The sequence below is a fragment of the Cynara cardunculus genome (genome assembly GCF_001531365.2).
Source record: "Cynara cardunculus var. scolymus isolate 2C chromosome LG 9, CcrdV1, whole genome shotgun sequence".
Classification (NCBI taxonomy): Eukaryota; Viridiplantae; Streptophyta; class Magnoliopsida; order Asterales; family Asteraceae; genus Cynara; species Cynara cardunculus.
In genome coordinates, this window is record NC_037536.1 from 17,093,413 (window position 1) to 17,112,720 (window position 19,308).

The following is a 19,308-nucleotide window of genomic DNA, read 5'->3' on the forward strand; positions in this document are numbered from 1 at the left end:
GTTTTCTTATAAAAATACATTATAAAATTATTTAAAAATACATTTATTTATAAAAATTATTTGAATTTTCGGGCCGGGCCGGTCCATAGTCGGTCCCATACCCGGTCCCGGTCCCACGAAACTACCAAAAACCTCAACCGGTCCCGGTTTTCGGTCCCATAACCGGTCCCGGGCCCGTCCTTTGTCGGTCCCGGTCCTCCGACGGTCCGGGGCCGGGCCGGGCCAATTTGGCCATCTCTACGGTGTGGTACTATTATAAGTTAATCCAAACACTTTTTATAAAGCTCCTGTTTGCCACCACATAAGTTAATAAGCATTTTTACAAAATTAAAATAACATAAGTTGTTTTAAATAAGCAATCCCAAACAATTTTAAATATTAATATTTAAATTATATCAAACACTGATTTCCTATTTAAATATTCATCAACATAAATTGACAAAAAATAATAATAATTAATTTAAGGTAATATAAAACATTTTTGAGTATTATTAGTTATATTTAACAATATTTTTAGTTTGAAAATAAAATATTTGTCAAAGTCCAAGATTTTATTGGTGATTTCTAATTGATTACCAAATTTTAAATTATGAAAAAAAAAATCATATATATCTGGGTTTGTTTGGTTCATGCTCGGGAATGAAAAAAAAAATAACAGAGATGAAAATGAGAATGAATTTTCATTCCGTTCAATTCAACCATGAATGAAATTTTGGGCTTATGGAAAAACGGATTCATTATATTACAAAAAAAAAATTATTATAATTTTATTATAATTGGTTACTGTTTAATACTTTTAACCAAACACCCCCTTAGTATATTCACAATATGATTTTAGTATGTTCATTATTTAAAACCTTATTTTGTTAATGTATTTACAATGTGATTTCAATTAGGGGTGGCAATGAGTCAAGTTGGTTGGGTTCGTGTTTAACCCTTTTATTAAAGAAGTTGAAAATCTCAACGCAATCCAACCAATTTAATTAAATGGGTTGAGATTTTTCAACTCAATCCAACCTGTTATCTAAATGGGTTGATATGTTTATGATTTTCTTAACCCAACATGTTAAATAAATGGGTTGAACCTAGGTTGACCCATTTAATTTTAAAATTTTAAATTAAAAAAAATATTATACATTTCTTTTTTGAATAAAACACAACACAACCACAAATACAAACAAATTGTTCAAAGTTCGAATAAAACACAATCATAACAAATATATTGTTCAAAATAAATTCAAATTTTTTAAATTTTATGTAACTCGACTTCCACTCTCACCAATCCCAAAATTTGAAGGCGATAATGAAGTAATGGACTAAATGGTTTCTTTTTACCCCTATATCCCTCCTAAATTAACAATTATTTGTTAACTAATTTAATTTAGATTATATAAAAATGATGTGATTATATAATTAATATATATTTTTTATAATTTCATTTATTTTGAAATTGTAATTTCATTTATTTGGAAATTTTTTTATTTTTTATAATTTCATTTATTTTGAAATTGTACCCTTCAACCAATTGTTTTCTGTAATGTTTGAATATTTGAAACGGTATAAAGACTTCAATGTTGCTTTTATTACTTAAAGAATCGGGATCACGTGAGACCGGTCTGTTTTCGTGAGACCCGTAAAACCATTTTTTTACACGTTTTGTTGTGTAACCTTTACAGTGCTTTTGTTGTGAAGGTTCCGCTTTTTTTACCTTCCCAGCGTTTTACTGTGAAGTTTCAAATGTAAAAAAATGGTCTAGGTCTCACGAAAACAGACTGGTCTCACGTGAACCTAACCCATTACTTAAAAGTCGTAAAATAAATAACATAGAGAAAAATATCCACAAGGTTTACAAAGTAGACAAGTTTACCAAGAGGTGATTGTATTACTCGTATCTTGGTTGTCGATAGCTCCTACCTGTTTTCTAAAGGTTAAGGGTTCAAGACTCAACAAATGTGTGAAATACAGATGAATATTTATTATATATAATTTTTTTTTTTTTATTAACCTGGATATCAAACCCGCTATGCGAGCCGATTAATCCCAGGGTGACCATCTGCTTTGCAGATAACCCGGAGTCACCGCATTTGAACCTCCGTGGCCACAAGAAGATTTTTATTTCTTCTTGGATTTGAACCTAAGACCTACTGGTACTTTTGACATTTGGAGTCAAGCTCAAATCAATCAGGCACCACCCTTGTGGTTATAAATATTATATTTGACCTCAAACTTGATAAAGTGTGACTTAATCGAGCTCTGATCAAGTTCCGATTGGTTTCTAAATCATCTGTTGTTTTCGTGTGTGTGTATATATATATATATATATACAATAAACTGGATTTTTTTTTATTAATTTAAGAACGATGAGTATTAATTTACACAATCTCGCATCAAGCCTTTAACATACGTACATTAAAACGTATCGATCGTGTTATGCAATTGTATCATATACAATCGTTGTACTTGTGTTTTCAATGCAATTAATATCGCTTTTAACAAAATGCATAAACAAACATCGTGTTTTTTTTTTGCAGGAACAGGTAATTCATAAATAAAATGTCAAGTATGATATTTTTTTTTATTTCTTTTAGACAAGGTGCATGTACGGTTTCGAAGGGATACAATTTGACCCTAGTCAACCGACTTTATTGAAAAAGATCAGGAATCCAACGGTTAAAATGACTTGTTCTTAACCACAAAGATGGTGTCTGGTTGGTTTGAGCTTGACAAGGTCAAAAGTACCTGGAGGTCTCAGGTTCAAATCCAAGGAGAAATAAAAACCCCCTTGTGACCACGGAGGTTCAAATGCGGTGACTCTGGACTATTTGCAAAACAGGTGGTTGCCCTAAGATTAGTCGGCTCGCATAACATGTTAGATATCCAGGTTAATAAAAAAAATGTTTGTTATTATAAGTAATAACATGTTTTTATAGACATGATGATCAAATAATAATAATAATAATTAAAACTGCTAATAATATAGTAGTATGAGTTGGTTCAAATATAAAGACCAAATATCATAAGAAGAAAATAATAAAATATTCATATGTGAATAACTAAAAAAAATTAAAAATAATTATTTAAATATATATATATAAATCAACATTATATATTATTCACAAGAATTCACATATTCATCTTCAAATGAATTTTTTAATATTAACATCGTTTTACATTCTGTAGAGTATTTAATTTTTTGTTTGAAGTTTTGCTAAGAACATATATAATAATCATTGACCATTTTCATTTGCATTTAATTATCATCAAGAATATTGAAATTGGGTCCTTTTTTCTTCCAAAAATAACTACCAAACATATTAATTAAAATTTGGTCAAAGATTTAGTTTTTTCTTTAGGAGGGGGTTGGTATGTTTGACACGACATGAGACAAGACAAGAAGTCGTTGTCCCATGTTTGGTATGACATGGGATAGGGACAAGAACTAGACTAGGTGGGACAGTGTGGAACAAAAAAAACTTTTTTTTGTTCCACCAAAACAAGTGGAACAAGATGAGACAAAGAATGTGACAGAAAATAAAGTGTTATTAATCTACCCAGTTTAATATATAACTTTATTATGGTGGTTTTAGTGGTCACCATCATTGTCGCGGATGCTGCCACCAGCAGGCGGACACCGGTGGCCGCCTTCGGCCATCTCCACCTCATTTTCTGCTATAACAATCTCAACCACCACCTCAATAATCATCGTTGACCATCGACCACCACCGTCCATCGCCACATCCACAACTACCATCACCAGTGACATCAATTGCCACCATTACTACCACCATTGCCCACCCGCACCTCATCCTCTACTACAACCTTTTCCACTACCTCCACAGCCACCGTCTGTTCATCACCACCACCGTGGCCCACCTCACATCTACCATGACCACCATCAGCTACCACGACCACTGCCCATCACCACCATCATCGTCCACCAATCACCAATGCCTCTACCTCCACAAGCATTGTTGTTGCGACAATCTTCACCATGCATTCGTCAATTGAGAATAAAACACAATTTTTTCCTTTGTACGAATCAGGTTTTTTCAAACTGCCTTAAATTTTATCAAATTTTTCATTCGAACTTAATACTATTATGTATGTATGTATTTATGTATATGAAATTGTGTAAAAATATTTATAAATTAAATTATTTAATCTTTACTTTATTCGTGTTTGTTATAACTTTATATGATACATAAAAAAATCATCAAATTACTTCTGGGAACAACTTGTCTAGTTCTGTTATGTCCAGTCCTAGTCGTATCAAACACCAGACAGACACTTGTTGTATCCAGTCCTACACTCTTGTCATGTCCTGTCATGACCAATCATGTTTGCATACCAAATATTACCTTAATGTAAACGGGTTTATGTTGGCGTAGGTATCTTTCTGTATAAGTGAAATAGTTTTTATGTGTGATTTACATTATAATTAAGAAAGCAAATAACTTAAAAAAATAAAAAATAAACAAACAATGCCTTAAAATGCAAACATATAATAATAATAATAATAATAATAATCTATTATTCAATATTCATGACTCACATTTATTATTTATTTATTTATTATAAAAAAATGTAGTTTTTGTTGAAATAAGTATTTGTAGGGACATAGTCTCCGTATAATTTTATTTAAAGACATGACATCCCTCTTATTTATAGAAATGTTACATGAATTTTATTTCTTTTACTACATTTAGACACACACACACACACGTGTACATGTATTCAATATATAAATTAATTATGCTACGATATTGCATATATAAAAATTATTTCCTTTTTTATTATATATATATATAGAGAGAGAGAGAGAGAGAGAAAAAAAGAGTGTGTGTGTTTTGAGATCACGTGAGACCAATGTGAGATCCGTGGGACCACTTTTTTACACTTGAGACTTTACAAAAAAACGTTGTGAAGGTAATTTTCACAGTGCTTTTGCTGTAAAAGTTTGGTTTTTTTTACCTTCACAGCGTTTTGTTGAAGTTTCAAGTGTAAAAAAATGGTTTCATGGGTCTCATGAAAATAGAATGGTCTCACGTGAACTCAATGCTATATATATATGTGTGTATATTCACATGTTATCAAAATTATTATATTGTATATTATATATTCACATACACACACACTTCAAACGTTTTTTATTAATCAATATAAAAATTGGAAAGGTGTCTATATTTAATAGAGAGAAGAAAGGAGAGAAGGATAATGCAGAAAATTAATCGATTTGTGAGAAGGTGGAAAATTCCGATATGTGATACGCACGCTTAATCATATATGATTAAATACACATAAAGGAGACATATGTGCTTGGTGAAACTACGTGTTGTCAATGCAACATGTATTTAATCATCTATACTATCTTATAAAGCAAATTTAACAAAAGTCTTAAAGTCTTTAAAATACTAAATGACCAAGATACACTTTATACACTTTTTCACCTCCTCCTCTCCTCATATTCACTCACCCCCTCACATACATTCACCTTCTCACAACCGATTTTTTTTTAAATTATAATTTTAAATTTACACTTTATACCCCTATAATTAGTTAATTAATTTAGTTTACGTCCTTTAATTTTAAATGTTTCATTTTAAACCTTTATCAAATTAATATACATAATCGTATATCAATTAAAACATGTTTAAAAAATACATTTTTATTTTAACAAATTACACCATTATAATCGTCTCTTTAATACATTTGAAATGAGTCCAATATTGAATAGTTTGACTTAATTATATTATTATATATTATATATACTGTGAAAAAATATTTTTAATATTTACGATTTATACTTTTATAGTTATTTATATTATATATATATATATATATATATATATATATATATATTTTGGGGTTAGGCTGTCCAAATTGCACTATATAATATGTTCTTGGGTTTTTTTGAAATATATATATATATATATATATATATACATACATACATGTATTAATTCAACATTAATTTGAGTTTTTGGATAAGAAAGAGGGTAAACAGTTGAAATTTCATTCTAAAACTCATTTTTTTGGTTTTTTCATGGCTTATGATCTGTTAAATTTGTAGTTTTCTTTATTGGTTTTGAGTGTTTATCTTAAAACTCAAGTTTCTTGATTCTTTGCTCTTGGTGTAAATCGAACACATTTGTAGAGTCATTTAAATATATTAAATTTTAAACTGTCATACAATTTTTTTTCATCGATAGTTCGTATTGGAACCATAACTTTTATTTATTCAAATTGTATTAATATGTAAAGACCAAGTGTAACCTATATCATCGTTAAATCTTATCTTATAAAACCAGTGGAACTTCAAAATCGTTAAAATTCATGGCTCCCGCCGCATTGCGCGGATACACAACTAATATATGATTAAACGTAGGTATCATGCGGATACACAATTAATCGTATATGATATCGAACTTCTCCTCTTCCCACAAATTGACCACCTCTCGTTTGAATTTGATCTTATATATGTGTGTCTGGAGAATAATTTATTGTTATGAATTCTTTTATATAATTGTGTGTATATATATATATATATTATGTATGTATGTATATATATATATATATAAACTGTTTTTGAATTATTTATTTATTTATTACAGTATATACAAAGCACGTGAATATTTAATATAAAATATATAGAAATTAATAAGAGAGAAGAGGAGGGGGGGGTCAATTTTGATTGAGAGATCACATGTTAAGAGGACTATGAAAAACACTAAATTACCAAAATACCCTCAAAATATTAGTCAAAAATGAAGTTTGATACAAATTCTTGAAACTTTTTAATACATATTTTTTTAATAAATATAAAGACATTAATGACAAAAGGGTAGATAAAAATGAGTTCAAATTTTATAACCGAGTTGAATTTAATTTATAAGAACCCGAACTGATTTACATTTCTGCAATCGATCTGAGCTTGAGTCTGCATCAGAAGAATTTGTCAAGCTATCTGATAAAGTTCAAGTCGATTCACGACAAACTTCAAAAGTTCATAGAATTAGTCGATTGCGTGCAAGTTAGCCTGACACTGATGGTACAAAAATAACACCATAAATCCAGCCCAACAGTTGCAACCCTACTCAAACCTAACACCACATATAATTAAACCGCACTGTTGGATTTTCTGGTACAAATAAACATTTTACGTTGCTTTTGCAATCTCAAAATTCTTTCATATCATGTCAACAGTATGTCTTTATACAAACAATACAAGTCCTTTATTCGCATATCGTTTGATTGAGACAACAAGAGGTAAAATACAGAGCTGGTTTTTGTAATGATATATTTACACAGACAGGTAAGGTTCCAGTCTGGCAACGGACGGTAACATACTTTGAGAGATTAAGCTGGTTCTTTCTCTTCTATCAGATCAAAAGGCTGACTCTTACTGTATAATTAAAATAAATTATAAATAATAGTATAATTAAAATAAATTATAAATAATTAAAATAAATTATAAATAATTAAAATAAATTAGTAATTAGTAATTATAAAAATGAGAAAGAAAATGAAGACATAGGATTCCTAAGAGTTGGAGCCTGAGAAGCGGTTTGTTTGTGGCAGTGCACGTTGGGCCAGTGACAAAACAGTTTGTGGATCACAACAAAAACTAATGGCGTAAAGCTGCTCAAATCATACAAGAGAATCTTTATATCATATATATATATATATGGTTGGGTTCACGTGAGATCAATCTGTTTTTTATAAGATACGTAAGACCACATTTTTACACTCGAAACTTCACAGTAAACCGCTATGAAGGTAAAAAAAACCGAACCTTCACAGCAGAACTCTGTGAAGGCTTCATAGAGTTTTGCCGTGAAGTTTCAAATGTAAAAAAAATGGTTTCACGGGTCTCGCAAAAACAGGTTGGTCTCACGTGATCCCAAGTCTCTCTCTCTCTCTCTCTCTCTATATATATATATATATATATAGGATTGTATTCACGTGAGATCCATAAGACTACTTTTTTACACTTAAAACTTCACAGCAAAACATTGTGAAGATAAAAAATCCGAATCTTCACAGTGAATGCTAATATCTGTTACTTGAAAACTACAGTCATACAACTTGTAGAAGACAGATATAAAACACCTTCATCTAGGGAATACCTGATATAAACTTGATTCATTAACATCTTGATTTTGTATGAGATACAGTCTGTGTACTTCATGTTTTACTGGTTATACGAGATGTAGTGTTAGTATTTTCTGTTGACTTGTTGATGAACTTGACTTTCGTTATTTGAACAGTTCTTTTCCTTTTTTTTTTCTTTTTTCTTTTTTCTTTTTCCGTTTATTAAAATTCAATCTCTTTTTGAAGTATATGATATTTATATATAAATGAAACTCACATACGCTTCCGACATTTGGTGATATTGGAACTCTTGATCTGTAGAAAGGTTCGGTTAGCGAATACCGCTAAGCTAAATATGTCAAATCTTTCTATTATGTTATGTATGTGGAATCTCGATATCTGTAAAACGATAACGGATTTGTATTTACATCTAATTAGACCGAACTCCCATTACTGCATTGGATCTTTTCTACTTTTTTCTATTGGCTCGATTTCCAGTAAACACATATATACACATTGTTATATAGATACTGCTTGAAAAGAATAACAGGTGTACAATAATAAGGAATATAATTCGTTCAGGAAAAAAGTTAAATTTGACAAACCGGTACAGAACAAAATGCAAGTTTTAGACAAAGAAATCAACGGATGTATATACCGGACACGATGAGATGAATTTCAAAATATCAATCAAATTCAGTACATGAAATTATTAATCTGCCAAAACAAATAATTGACAACACTTCAGTATCGTTTGAAAAAAAATATATGTTTTTTTATTTACAAAATTTAATAATTTAAACAGTGTTGTTATGCTTTTCTGTCTTTTCCGATCACTTTTCAGTAAAAAAGTAAATATAATCGTAACATAAAGATGTCAAAATATTCAATCCCGTGTTCTTTTTGATAGAATTTTCATCCATATAAAAAACCTTACTTTCATTATTAAATATTCGTTCTCATTTATGTTTTTCTTTAAAAAAATATATATTTAAAAATACATTTTTGAAGTATATAATATTTATATACTAAAAATGCAACAAATAAACTCACACACTTCTCATTTTTGGTGAAGTTTAAATCCTGACCTCCTAAGAGACCAAAGACTACAATACCGCTAAGCCAAGTGGGCTGTTGGTAACATTTAAAAATATTATTATCTATTATTTATCGAATAATATTCAAATTTAAAAATATTTAATTATTTTTAAAAAAAATCATTACAATAAACCCAATTTTTATAGTTAAATTTACTTGAGGATAGTGAATATCCATTTACATGAATTAAAGTTATAATAATTACAATGTTTGGATATATTAATCATGATTTTTATTTAAATCTATAATCAAAATAATTATATTTTGAATAATAAGATATAAAATTATATTGATTAATATTTAATAAAATCCAATAAATTACTAATTACTTTGAAAATGCAATTGTTGAAATACCCCTAACCCTAACATTATTGAATTAGTCATATAATGTTAAATGGGCTTCAATTTGGGTTAAATTTAGTAATTACTAATAATATTGGGCTTCAATTTGGGTTAAATGGGCCAAGTATTAATATCTTAATATAATTGAATTAGTTACGGGTGAATAGTGATGGCCAAAAACAGGTCCCGGGCCGGGCCGGTTTGGCCATCACTACGGGTGAAAATGGGTTGGGTTGATTAAGTTAAATTTGGATGTGTTTGAATAACTGGACTCGATATTTATGATTTAAAAAATCTTAACTTAACCAAAACCGAACCGTGTGTTTAGATTTGGTTGGGTTGAATTAAGTTGGCTGCGTTCAAAGCTGAAGAATATTGTTATTTTTCTCGTTTGGATATTCAAAGATTTTAAGAAATCCAACTGAGTTTTAGGGGTTTCGACTTTTTAAGAGTGTCGGTTGATCTGGTAGGGTTGGTCAGTTTAAAGGCATTTTAACAACCTAACACGCATTTGCGGTTTACAAAATCTCAGTCCAACCCAACTCGAAGTTTGTGGTTTACATAATCTCAATCTAACCCGACTCAATGTTTGCGATCTGGGTTGATCGAGTTGGGTTGGTCAGGTTTTGTCCACCTTATAACCAACACAACTATTGCAATAACTTTTATAGCGTTCTAGAGTAAAGTATAAGATTGTTCTTGAGTTTGCACAAACTTCAGTTTTTGTTCTCTAACTTTTGAAAATTACAAGAATTTTTATTGGGCTCTATATTTTATTACGGTTTTCATCCCTAACAGTTAATAGCGTTAAAGACATCGTTAAGTGTTCTCACATGCTAGTCACATGAGCGGAATTTTCGTCATTTTACCCATTTTTTCATTAAAATAATTTTTATACGGATGGTGACAGAGATGCTTTGTTTCGTCGCGCTTCTAGCATATATTTTGGGTAGATTTAAAGAACGTTAACAGATAGAGATTGAGACAGGGACGGAAGAGGTATCTGTGTTTCTGGGAAGTGGAGCTCTGTTATCGGGAGATGTTCTAGGGATGCAACGATGATGAAAGGGGTTTTTATTTTATAAATGCTTTAAAGGTTTGTACTCAAGATTTATATACTTGTACACCGACTTTTATTATAAAAATATGTAAAATTACCAAATTGCCCTCACATGACTCGGGCATAAGGCACTTAACAAACAAAAGGTAAGAGTTCAAACGATGATGGAGTATTTCCCATAACAAAATACAAACTCGAATACTTGATCGATGATCGATCCACTTACTTCTATTATGTCGATACTAATAACTACTATTGAAATTCTTGTTCTTATCAATAATTATATGTCATATGATCACGAATAATTCTTGTAATTTCCAAAAAGTTAAAAGACGAAAACCAAAGTTTGCACAAATTCAAAAGACCATTTTGTTAATTTACTATGAAGATAAAAAAACTGAATCTTCACAACAAAAACACTGTGAAATTTAACAGTGTTTTGTTGTGAAGTTTCAAGTGTGAAAATCATGTATCACATGATCCCAAGTGTATATATATATATATATATATATATATATATATATATATATATATATATATATATAAGGGGCTATCAAATGAGAATTAAATAGTTTGTGGTAACTGTGAGATCCAATATAAGTCAATCATTTTAGATAATTAATGTTATTTACTAAAATAAAATAAAGGGTAAATTATTAAATTGTGTTGATTATTCAATTTACTTTAATTAATTTAATATTCCAATTTACTAATTTTAATATATGTATATATACACACATGGATACACAAGGACTAAATCCGGTGGCTTTCTCCGACACCCACCACCACTCCGATGACCTCCTCCGATCATCTTGTCTGGCCAAGACGTCGTATCCGATGATCGACCACTAAACACACACCTCCGACAGTGGTATCACAGTGGTCTCAAAATTTACTTGGTATGTTTTGGGTATCATATTGCATGTATTTTGGGTATCACATTGTTTATTTTGGTATATTTTGAGTATCACATATTGTTTGTCGGAGACCCAAGGTAGGAGAGAGAGAGAGAGAGAGAGAGAGAGAGAGAGAGAGAGATAAAAAAAAATTAAAATACCTAAAATGCCCTTTAATTATAATTTTAAGTCAAATTACCAAAAATATTAGTTTTCTAATTTATCATTGAGATTGTATCTTACAGTTATCACAAACTAATCAATTATCTATAAAAAGATGTTACACAACAATAAAGAGCTATTTATTTATTTCTTTCCCTATTAAAATCTCTTTAAAGTAAAATAATTAAAGGTCAACGAATAAACCATCTTAAACTCATTAAGCAAAAACAAACTAAAAACTCTATAAAACTTATTCGATAAGTGTTATCAGTAAAATTCAACATTATTACTTACTTACCGGATAAGATTTTAGTCTACCAAAACGACACCATATGCAATAACTTACCCAATAAGCTCTTACCATGGTAAGAGTCATACCGGGTAGACACTTGTTCCTTCGTATTGCTCTTATCAGATAAGGTTCTTGGTTCTTGTCATATTCATCCGGTAAGGTAATATGACTTGGTAAACACTTACCTGAATACATTTAACCATCTTAACCAACCCAAAGGCCCAAAGCCATCCCAAGGAACAGTGAAGCTTCATAGGGTCTTTCAGACCCATTACATAGAAAAAGTGAGCCATCGGTTCAGGTACCACCTAAACCATAGGCAATTATAGATGCTGTAACAAGACTTTATAAGAAAATATCAAACTCAATTACTATATATGTCCTTGCCAATGACGATGCTTCTGTTAGTTTGTAAATTTTCGCCAAACCCTAAACCCTAAACCCTAAACCCCAAATTTCACCAACTATTCTAGATTTTCCGGTTCTACTATTGTAACCAACCTAAATGAATATTACTAATGAAAAAATATTCCACGTACTGTGGTACAAAGATACAGTCAGATTTAGTTACGAGTGACTTAAATTGTATTCTACAACATGCATTTTTAAGAACGTTACGCTAACATATCTGCAATGATAAATTATCTGTATCTGGACTTATAAAGAGGTGGAGTGACTTTGTCGTAAATACACGACAAGTCCAGGTTTAACCCTGGGCCTCCCGCTAGCCTCAACCATCGAATAAGCTAAAAACACGCCTTTTACATTTCTACCCTTGGAAAAGGGTTTTGTGGGGCCGGTTGAAATTGTCGGTAATCAAATTTTTGTCTAAATAAATGTGATATTTTTAATAAATAAAACAATTAATTTTCAAAGAAGGAAATATTAAAAATCTAGCTTACATATTCAGTTTCCAAAATTGGTTTGGTCCGAGTTCCCAACGCCATCGGCACCTTAGCACGACCCACGGCGGCGACGGTCAACGGAACACCGCCCTCCGCCGCATCTTTCATCCTTCCGATCCTCTTCGTCCCCCTATACCATCTCACCCACATCACCAATACTCCCACCACCGCCGCCAACAAAACCCCACCGGCCACCGACCCACCAACCCACCACCCTTTTTTCCTCCCTCCATTACCACCACCACCTCTGCCACCGGCAATCGGATCCTCCGTCACCCGCGGCGGCGGCGCCACCGGCGGCGGCGTAATCTCTTCAACAACTATCCCGAAATGCCCTTGTGTTACGCTTGAGCAAACACTCCCATTCATCACGTGATCAAATGCAACCCCACCAAATAAATCAAAAAACACACATTTTGGCGAAACCCCATTTGGCAAAATCCCCAAAGTTTTGAACGTTACCAAAATGGGGTTTTCCGATGCCCGGAGATCCAACTCCGGCAACCCTTTAGCCGTCAAATCCATGGCATTGTAAGCCAATAAACCCACCACCGGCGACAAAAACAAATATCCCGGCAGAGGATAGTAAAGAGACGACAAGTTACCCAAATTATGATAGACCAAAATAACCCTCTCAACATATGGATTCTCCAAAATACCCTTGGGAATATCGAACTCTTTATACCCATGAAACCCTCTCTTCCTCAAGCTACCGGTTCTTAGGCGGAGGGCAGAAACGGTAGCTCCGGTCAAATTGGACGGCACATTGCCGTCGTAGACGACGCCGGTTCTCGGCCGGCGGCGAGAAAATGGTCGGAAAGCATAGTCTTGGAGAACGGAATCAAGAAATCTTGATGAAAAGGAGAGTTGTTGGGTGGGTAATGATGATTGAGCTTTGAAGATTGGGATTTTTATGAATAAAATGGTGAAAATTAGACAATAATAAGCAAAAGAAATCATGGGTTTTGGGTCAAAATGGTTGGTGTTTTGGTTCAAGCATATCAGGAATCTTGATGAAAGAGAGTAGGTAAAGATGAGACTTGAGAGTGGAGTATAACGGTTCGTTCTTGAAATAAGTGTGAAAATAAATTTTTTACTTTTAATAAAATAAAAAATATTATAAAAAAAATAATAATAGGAGAATCAATGAGATCTAAGGAGGAAAAATATAAATTTAATATATATTTTTATATTAAAAACATTTTAGGTATTTATATATATATATATATAGAGAGAGAGAGAGAAGAGTTTATTTAAGAAATAAATAAGTGATCATATCCCTTTATTTGGTCAACATTTACGGGTTTGACCGTAAAATATCAGATAATTCCTTACATGGTATGGGAAAGATAGGTGAGTAGTTTCGTAAATTTTATGGATAAGTGACAAACAAGTTCATATGTGAACCTATACGATTCACATCTAAATTATATGTTAATATATGAACCCATCAATTAGTTCACATGTTTCATATATGAGTCAGTTAATTAATTCATATGTGAATCGGTTAATATGGTTCATATGCTAATTACACAAGTTCACATATGAACATATAGTTCATATGTGAATCACATAGGTTCATATATGAATCCGTTTGCTGCATATTTATAAAAGTTACTAAACTACCATTTCTATTTTTCTCATAACCATAATTTTTGACCAGTTAAAGATGCAACCATTGACCAGTCAAATCCGATCTTGATCGTATGAAGGGTTATGATCACTTTTATATTTCTCAAATATTACCACTTCTCAAAATAACCTACAAAGGATATTCAAACAAAATAGTAACCAAATAAGTAAATACAAAAATAACCAAATTACATACAAAATCACATATGATTTTACACTAATGGTCAACGTGGCCCACAACCTTAGGTCGCAATCAAAGTCGCATGAAGCACAATATTTTAATATAAAAACCACATATAATTCAACCATTTTCTTATTCATTTATTTGATTATTATTTTCATACGAACTTGATATATATATATATATAGAGAGAGAGAGAGAGAGAGAGAGAGAGAGATGAGTGATTAAATGAAAATCACTCTCATTTGTAAAAACCGTACAAACCACCTTCATACGTCGATTTCATTGCTTAATCTTATGAAAATTTTTCATGAAATTGTTTAATCTTGTGATATTGTTTCATATAATATTTTTTTTGATAAATTTGTTTCATATATGGTTATGAAATTGTTTCATATAATATTTAATGAAATTTTAATGAAACTGTTTCATGTATTTCTCTAAAATTAAAATAATGAAAATGATAATATCCATGATTAACACACTCCACAACAAAAATGGTTAATCAACCTATCATAATTATAAAAAAAAGAACAAAATAAAAAATTATGATTGGTTAAATGAAATTTTTACTGTTTTTACAAATTGAGTGGTTTTTATTTGAATGATCTTATATATATATATATAGAGGAGTGATCATATGAAAACCGTCTTCATTTGTGTAAACCGTGCAAACCACCTTCATATATCGATTTCATTGTTTAATCTTATGAAATTGTTTCATGAAATTGTTTAATCTTGTAAAATTGTTTCATATAATATTTTTTTTGATGAAGTTGTTTCATATATGGTTGTGAAATTGTTTCATATAATACTTAATGAAACTGTTTCATGTATTTCTCTAACATTAATGAAACTGTTTCATGTATTTCTCTAACATTAATGAAACTGTTTCATGTATTTCTCTAACATTAATGAAACTGTTTCATGTATTTCTCTAAAATTAAAATAATGAAGATGATAATATCTATGATTAACACCCTCCACAATAAAAATGATTAATCAACCTCTCATAATTATAAAAAAATGAAAAATTATGATTGGTTGAATACGGTTTACATGGTTTGTACAAATTGAGTGGTTTGCATTTGATCGCTCCCCTATATATATATATATATATATATATATATATTCAAATAGTAAAGTAAAAATGGGGTATGATGCGGTCCAAATTTTTTGTTTTGGGGGAACAAACAAGACAGCTTTTAAAATGCTAGCATGATATAAAGTAGGGGTATATTTGTCTTTTCATTAAATTTTTTGGTTTTATTTATAATTTATAATAGGAAATATTTATAATACTATATTTTTTTAATAACAAAATTTATTTTTTATTTTATAATATGAAATTAATCATGCTTTAAATTTATTTCTTATAAAATTAACATGAAATTTTAAATGCATAATAAAAAAGGTCATGTTTTAAAAACATGTCATCATAATAATTTGTTATATTTTATAATTCTTGTAAAAAACAGTTGTATTTAAAAAAAAACATCGGCATAATTTTAACTGCAATTTAAATTGAACGTGTAACTATTTACAAATTCAATAAATCGTGAAAAAAAAATTTCAAAGCAAAATCATGTACTGTATAAATACTGTATTTTTAGACGTGTTTGAGACACATTAAAACAAGTCTGTAAGTTTGTACGAGTTATAGTATTTGTAACCTTCACAGTATTTTTGCTGTGAAGTTTCAAGTGTAAAAATGTGGTCTCATGGGTCTCACGTGAACTCAACCCTTTTTGTTAAACCATTGACACTTTTTTATTTAATGAATTACCATTAAAGACCATGTATGCTGGTCATCAAACTTTTACGAACATACCTGTTACGGTGTCATGTCTACATCAGTTTTCCGCATACACATCTAACATTGTCATTGTCATTGTCACGGTGAATGTGTATATTATACTCATCACGACTTCATAAATATCCCGATACTGTACAATATCTCAAATTATTAGATACATTAACATACAATCTCACAACACAAACTTAAACAGCGGTGAAAATCTTACAATTTTAACACAATACATAACGATACTCTAATAGCTGTAGTTCGTTTCATACGTATATAACGATATCAATCAAACATGTATTTGAACATATTATCCAATGCATCATAATCAAATAAAAAGTCTGATAAAGTCTAGACGTTGTCCTGCTGTTGTTTACTGTCGAGATTCCAACTACTGATATACAGACAACAAGTCAGGTAAATAGCTCAGTAAGTTTTACTGTTTCGCACACCTTATGATACGTAACTCCATATGAACATTTCATAAATGTCTGTATATCATTTACCCCGAAAAACGCATATACATTACCATAATATGAAAATATGCACGCTTAAATAATAAATTACACTTCAAAATTTTGACATCTGGTGTGACATATGCACGTAACCTTAGGTAGCAACCAATGCCCAACATTTAGTGTGGAAAATATCTGATAGAGTTGATTTGAGCTGTTACATTTTGACTGTAAGCAGCTTATTTAGGTCACATACGTGGTCTGGAATGTCTGTTCTTTCTTGTTTTTTCTTAGATTTCGTATTTAACTTTTTTAGCAGAGTTAAATAAAAAATATTATGTTGATTCGAATTCGATTTTTTTAAGTGATTATTCTCAAAATATTCAAAAAGAATAAATTATTTTTAATAAAAATAACCAACATATTAAAGAAGTTTTTGATGGAGACTAGAAATTTAATCAATATTAAATGTGGTATAAGAACAAATGTTTGACATATATATATATATATATATATATATATATATATATATATATATATATATATATATATATATANTATATATATATATAGACTTGGGATCATGTGAGACCAGCCTGTTTTCGTAAGACCCATGAGACCAGCATTTTACACTTGAAACTTCACAGCAAAATGCTGTGAAGGTAACTTTTTAAAACCTTCACAGTGTTTTTGCTGTGAAGGTTCGACTTTTTTTAAACCTTCACAGCGTTTTTGCTGTGAAGTTTACGTGTAAAAATGTGGTCTCACGGGTCTCACGAAAATAGGCTGGTCTAACGTGAACCCAACCCTATATATATATGGCTGTAAATGAACCGAATATTTAGCGTACTGTTCGATGAGAAGTTCATTTATTTAACAAATATATGAATATGAACAAATTTTTTTGTTCGTACAGTTAAACGAACGGACATGAATAAGATTCTCGTTCTTTCATTTATGTTTGTGAACGTTCATTAATTTACGTTTGTTTATATTCGTTTATATATTAAATTTAATATATAATCTTTTATTTAATTAATTTAAATTCAAATAATATTTATTTATGTTCGTTTAACACGTTCGTCTATGTTCGTTTAACATGTTAACAAACGAACACAAACACACCTGATTTCTAAACGAACGAACACGAACACAAAGATTTTCGTTTGTTTACCGTACGTTTGTTCAAATAAGTTAAAGGAACGAACATGAACAACCCATCCAAACCGTTCATAGAAATGATAGAATGGATGTGATATTAATAATCTTTATTAAAAATTACAAATATCTCTTCCTATTTCTAAAACGAGAAAATCGACGAAACATAACAAAAATCAAAACATTAGAAAAAACGTTCTCTTTTATTATATTTAACTTGACATTCATTTTAATATATTTTCCATTTATTTTTTAATATAATTTTTGGGTATTTTTAAGGTTTTATTTTGATATATATATATAAATGTAATGAATGTTGACATACATTAATTGCATGATGTAAATGTTTATTACAAATTAAAACAACATGCATACATTAATACATATACAAAAACACCTAAATAAAGTACCATAACAAAAGGAAGAGCATATATCATGTAAATATTTTAAAACCCATAAATGTAAATAAAATCAAATAACATGGAAATTAAACATGTTTTTTTTATAAATATATCTAATTATAATATATATATATATATATATATATATATACACATTATATTATAAAACATTTGACAAAAACTTTTAAAAATCATTTTTTTATGTATGGGGTACTGTTTATTGATTCATATTACTTACAATTCAATATTATAAGTAAATTGTGCATAAGTATAACTTATTAAAGCTTCATATTTGAATTCGTGTAACTAAGTGCAGATAACATAATCAAATACATGATAAACATCTCATTTTAAATATAAAAAATCTAAAATATAATTAGAGTTCCAACATAATACTTAATTATTATTTTTATAAATAAATTATATTATTAAACCTAAATTAATTTGTTACTAAACCTAAATTAAATTAAATAAAAATTTTTGAATTAAAGAAATTACACGAAAAACAAGAACTTTTAAATAGTTAATTTGATATTAATATCAACATATATATATTTTTTTCAAAATTTTTATGTTATTTTTTCAAGTTTATATTTTATTTAAAAATAAAAACTTTATCACTTTCTCAAAACCACATAAAAACGTATTATATCAACATAAAAAAAACGAAATATTGAAACCGAGATGTGTCTCGATGCATTGCACGAGTACCCTTCTAGTTTAAATATATATATATATATATATATATATATATATTTCAGATAACAAAAAATAAATTACATTATAATCGTATCAATTTAACTTTTTCCCAAAATATAACAAAAAAATTCA

General features: G+C 29.8%; 1 protein-coding gene across 1 annotated transcript; it reads right to left on the reverse strand.

Moving 5' to 3' along the window:
- Positions 1 to 12,834: 12,834 nt before the first annotated feature.
- LOC112517865 lies at positions 12,835 to 13,806 on the reverse strand. The gene has a single exon (XM_025125236.1). The coding sequence runs from the start codon at positions 13,804 to 13,806 to the stop codon at positions 12,835 to 12,837; it is 972 nt and encodes a 323-aa protein (XP_024981004.1).
- Between the last annotated feature and the right edge of the window lie 5,502 nt (positions 13,807 to 19,308).

Coding starts and splice junctions, on each gene's coding strand:
- LOC112517865 (XM_025125236.1), bottom strand. CDS start 13,806: ATGATTTCTTTTGCTTATTATTGTCTAATTTTCACCATTTTATTCATA.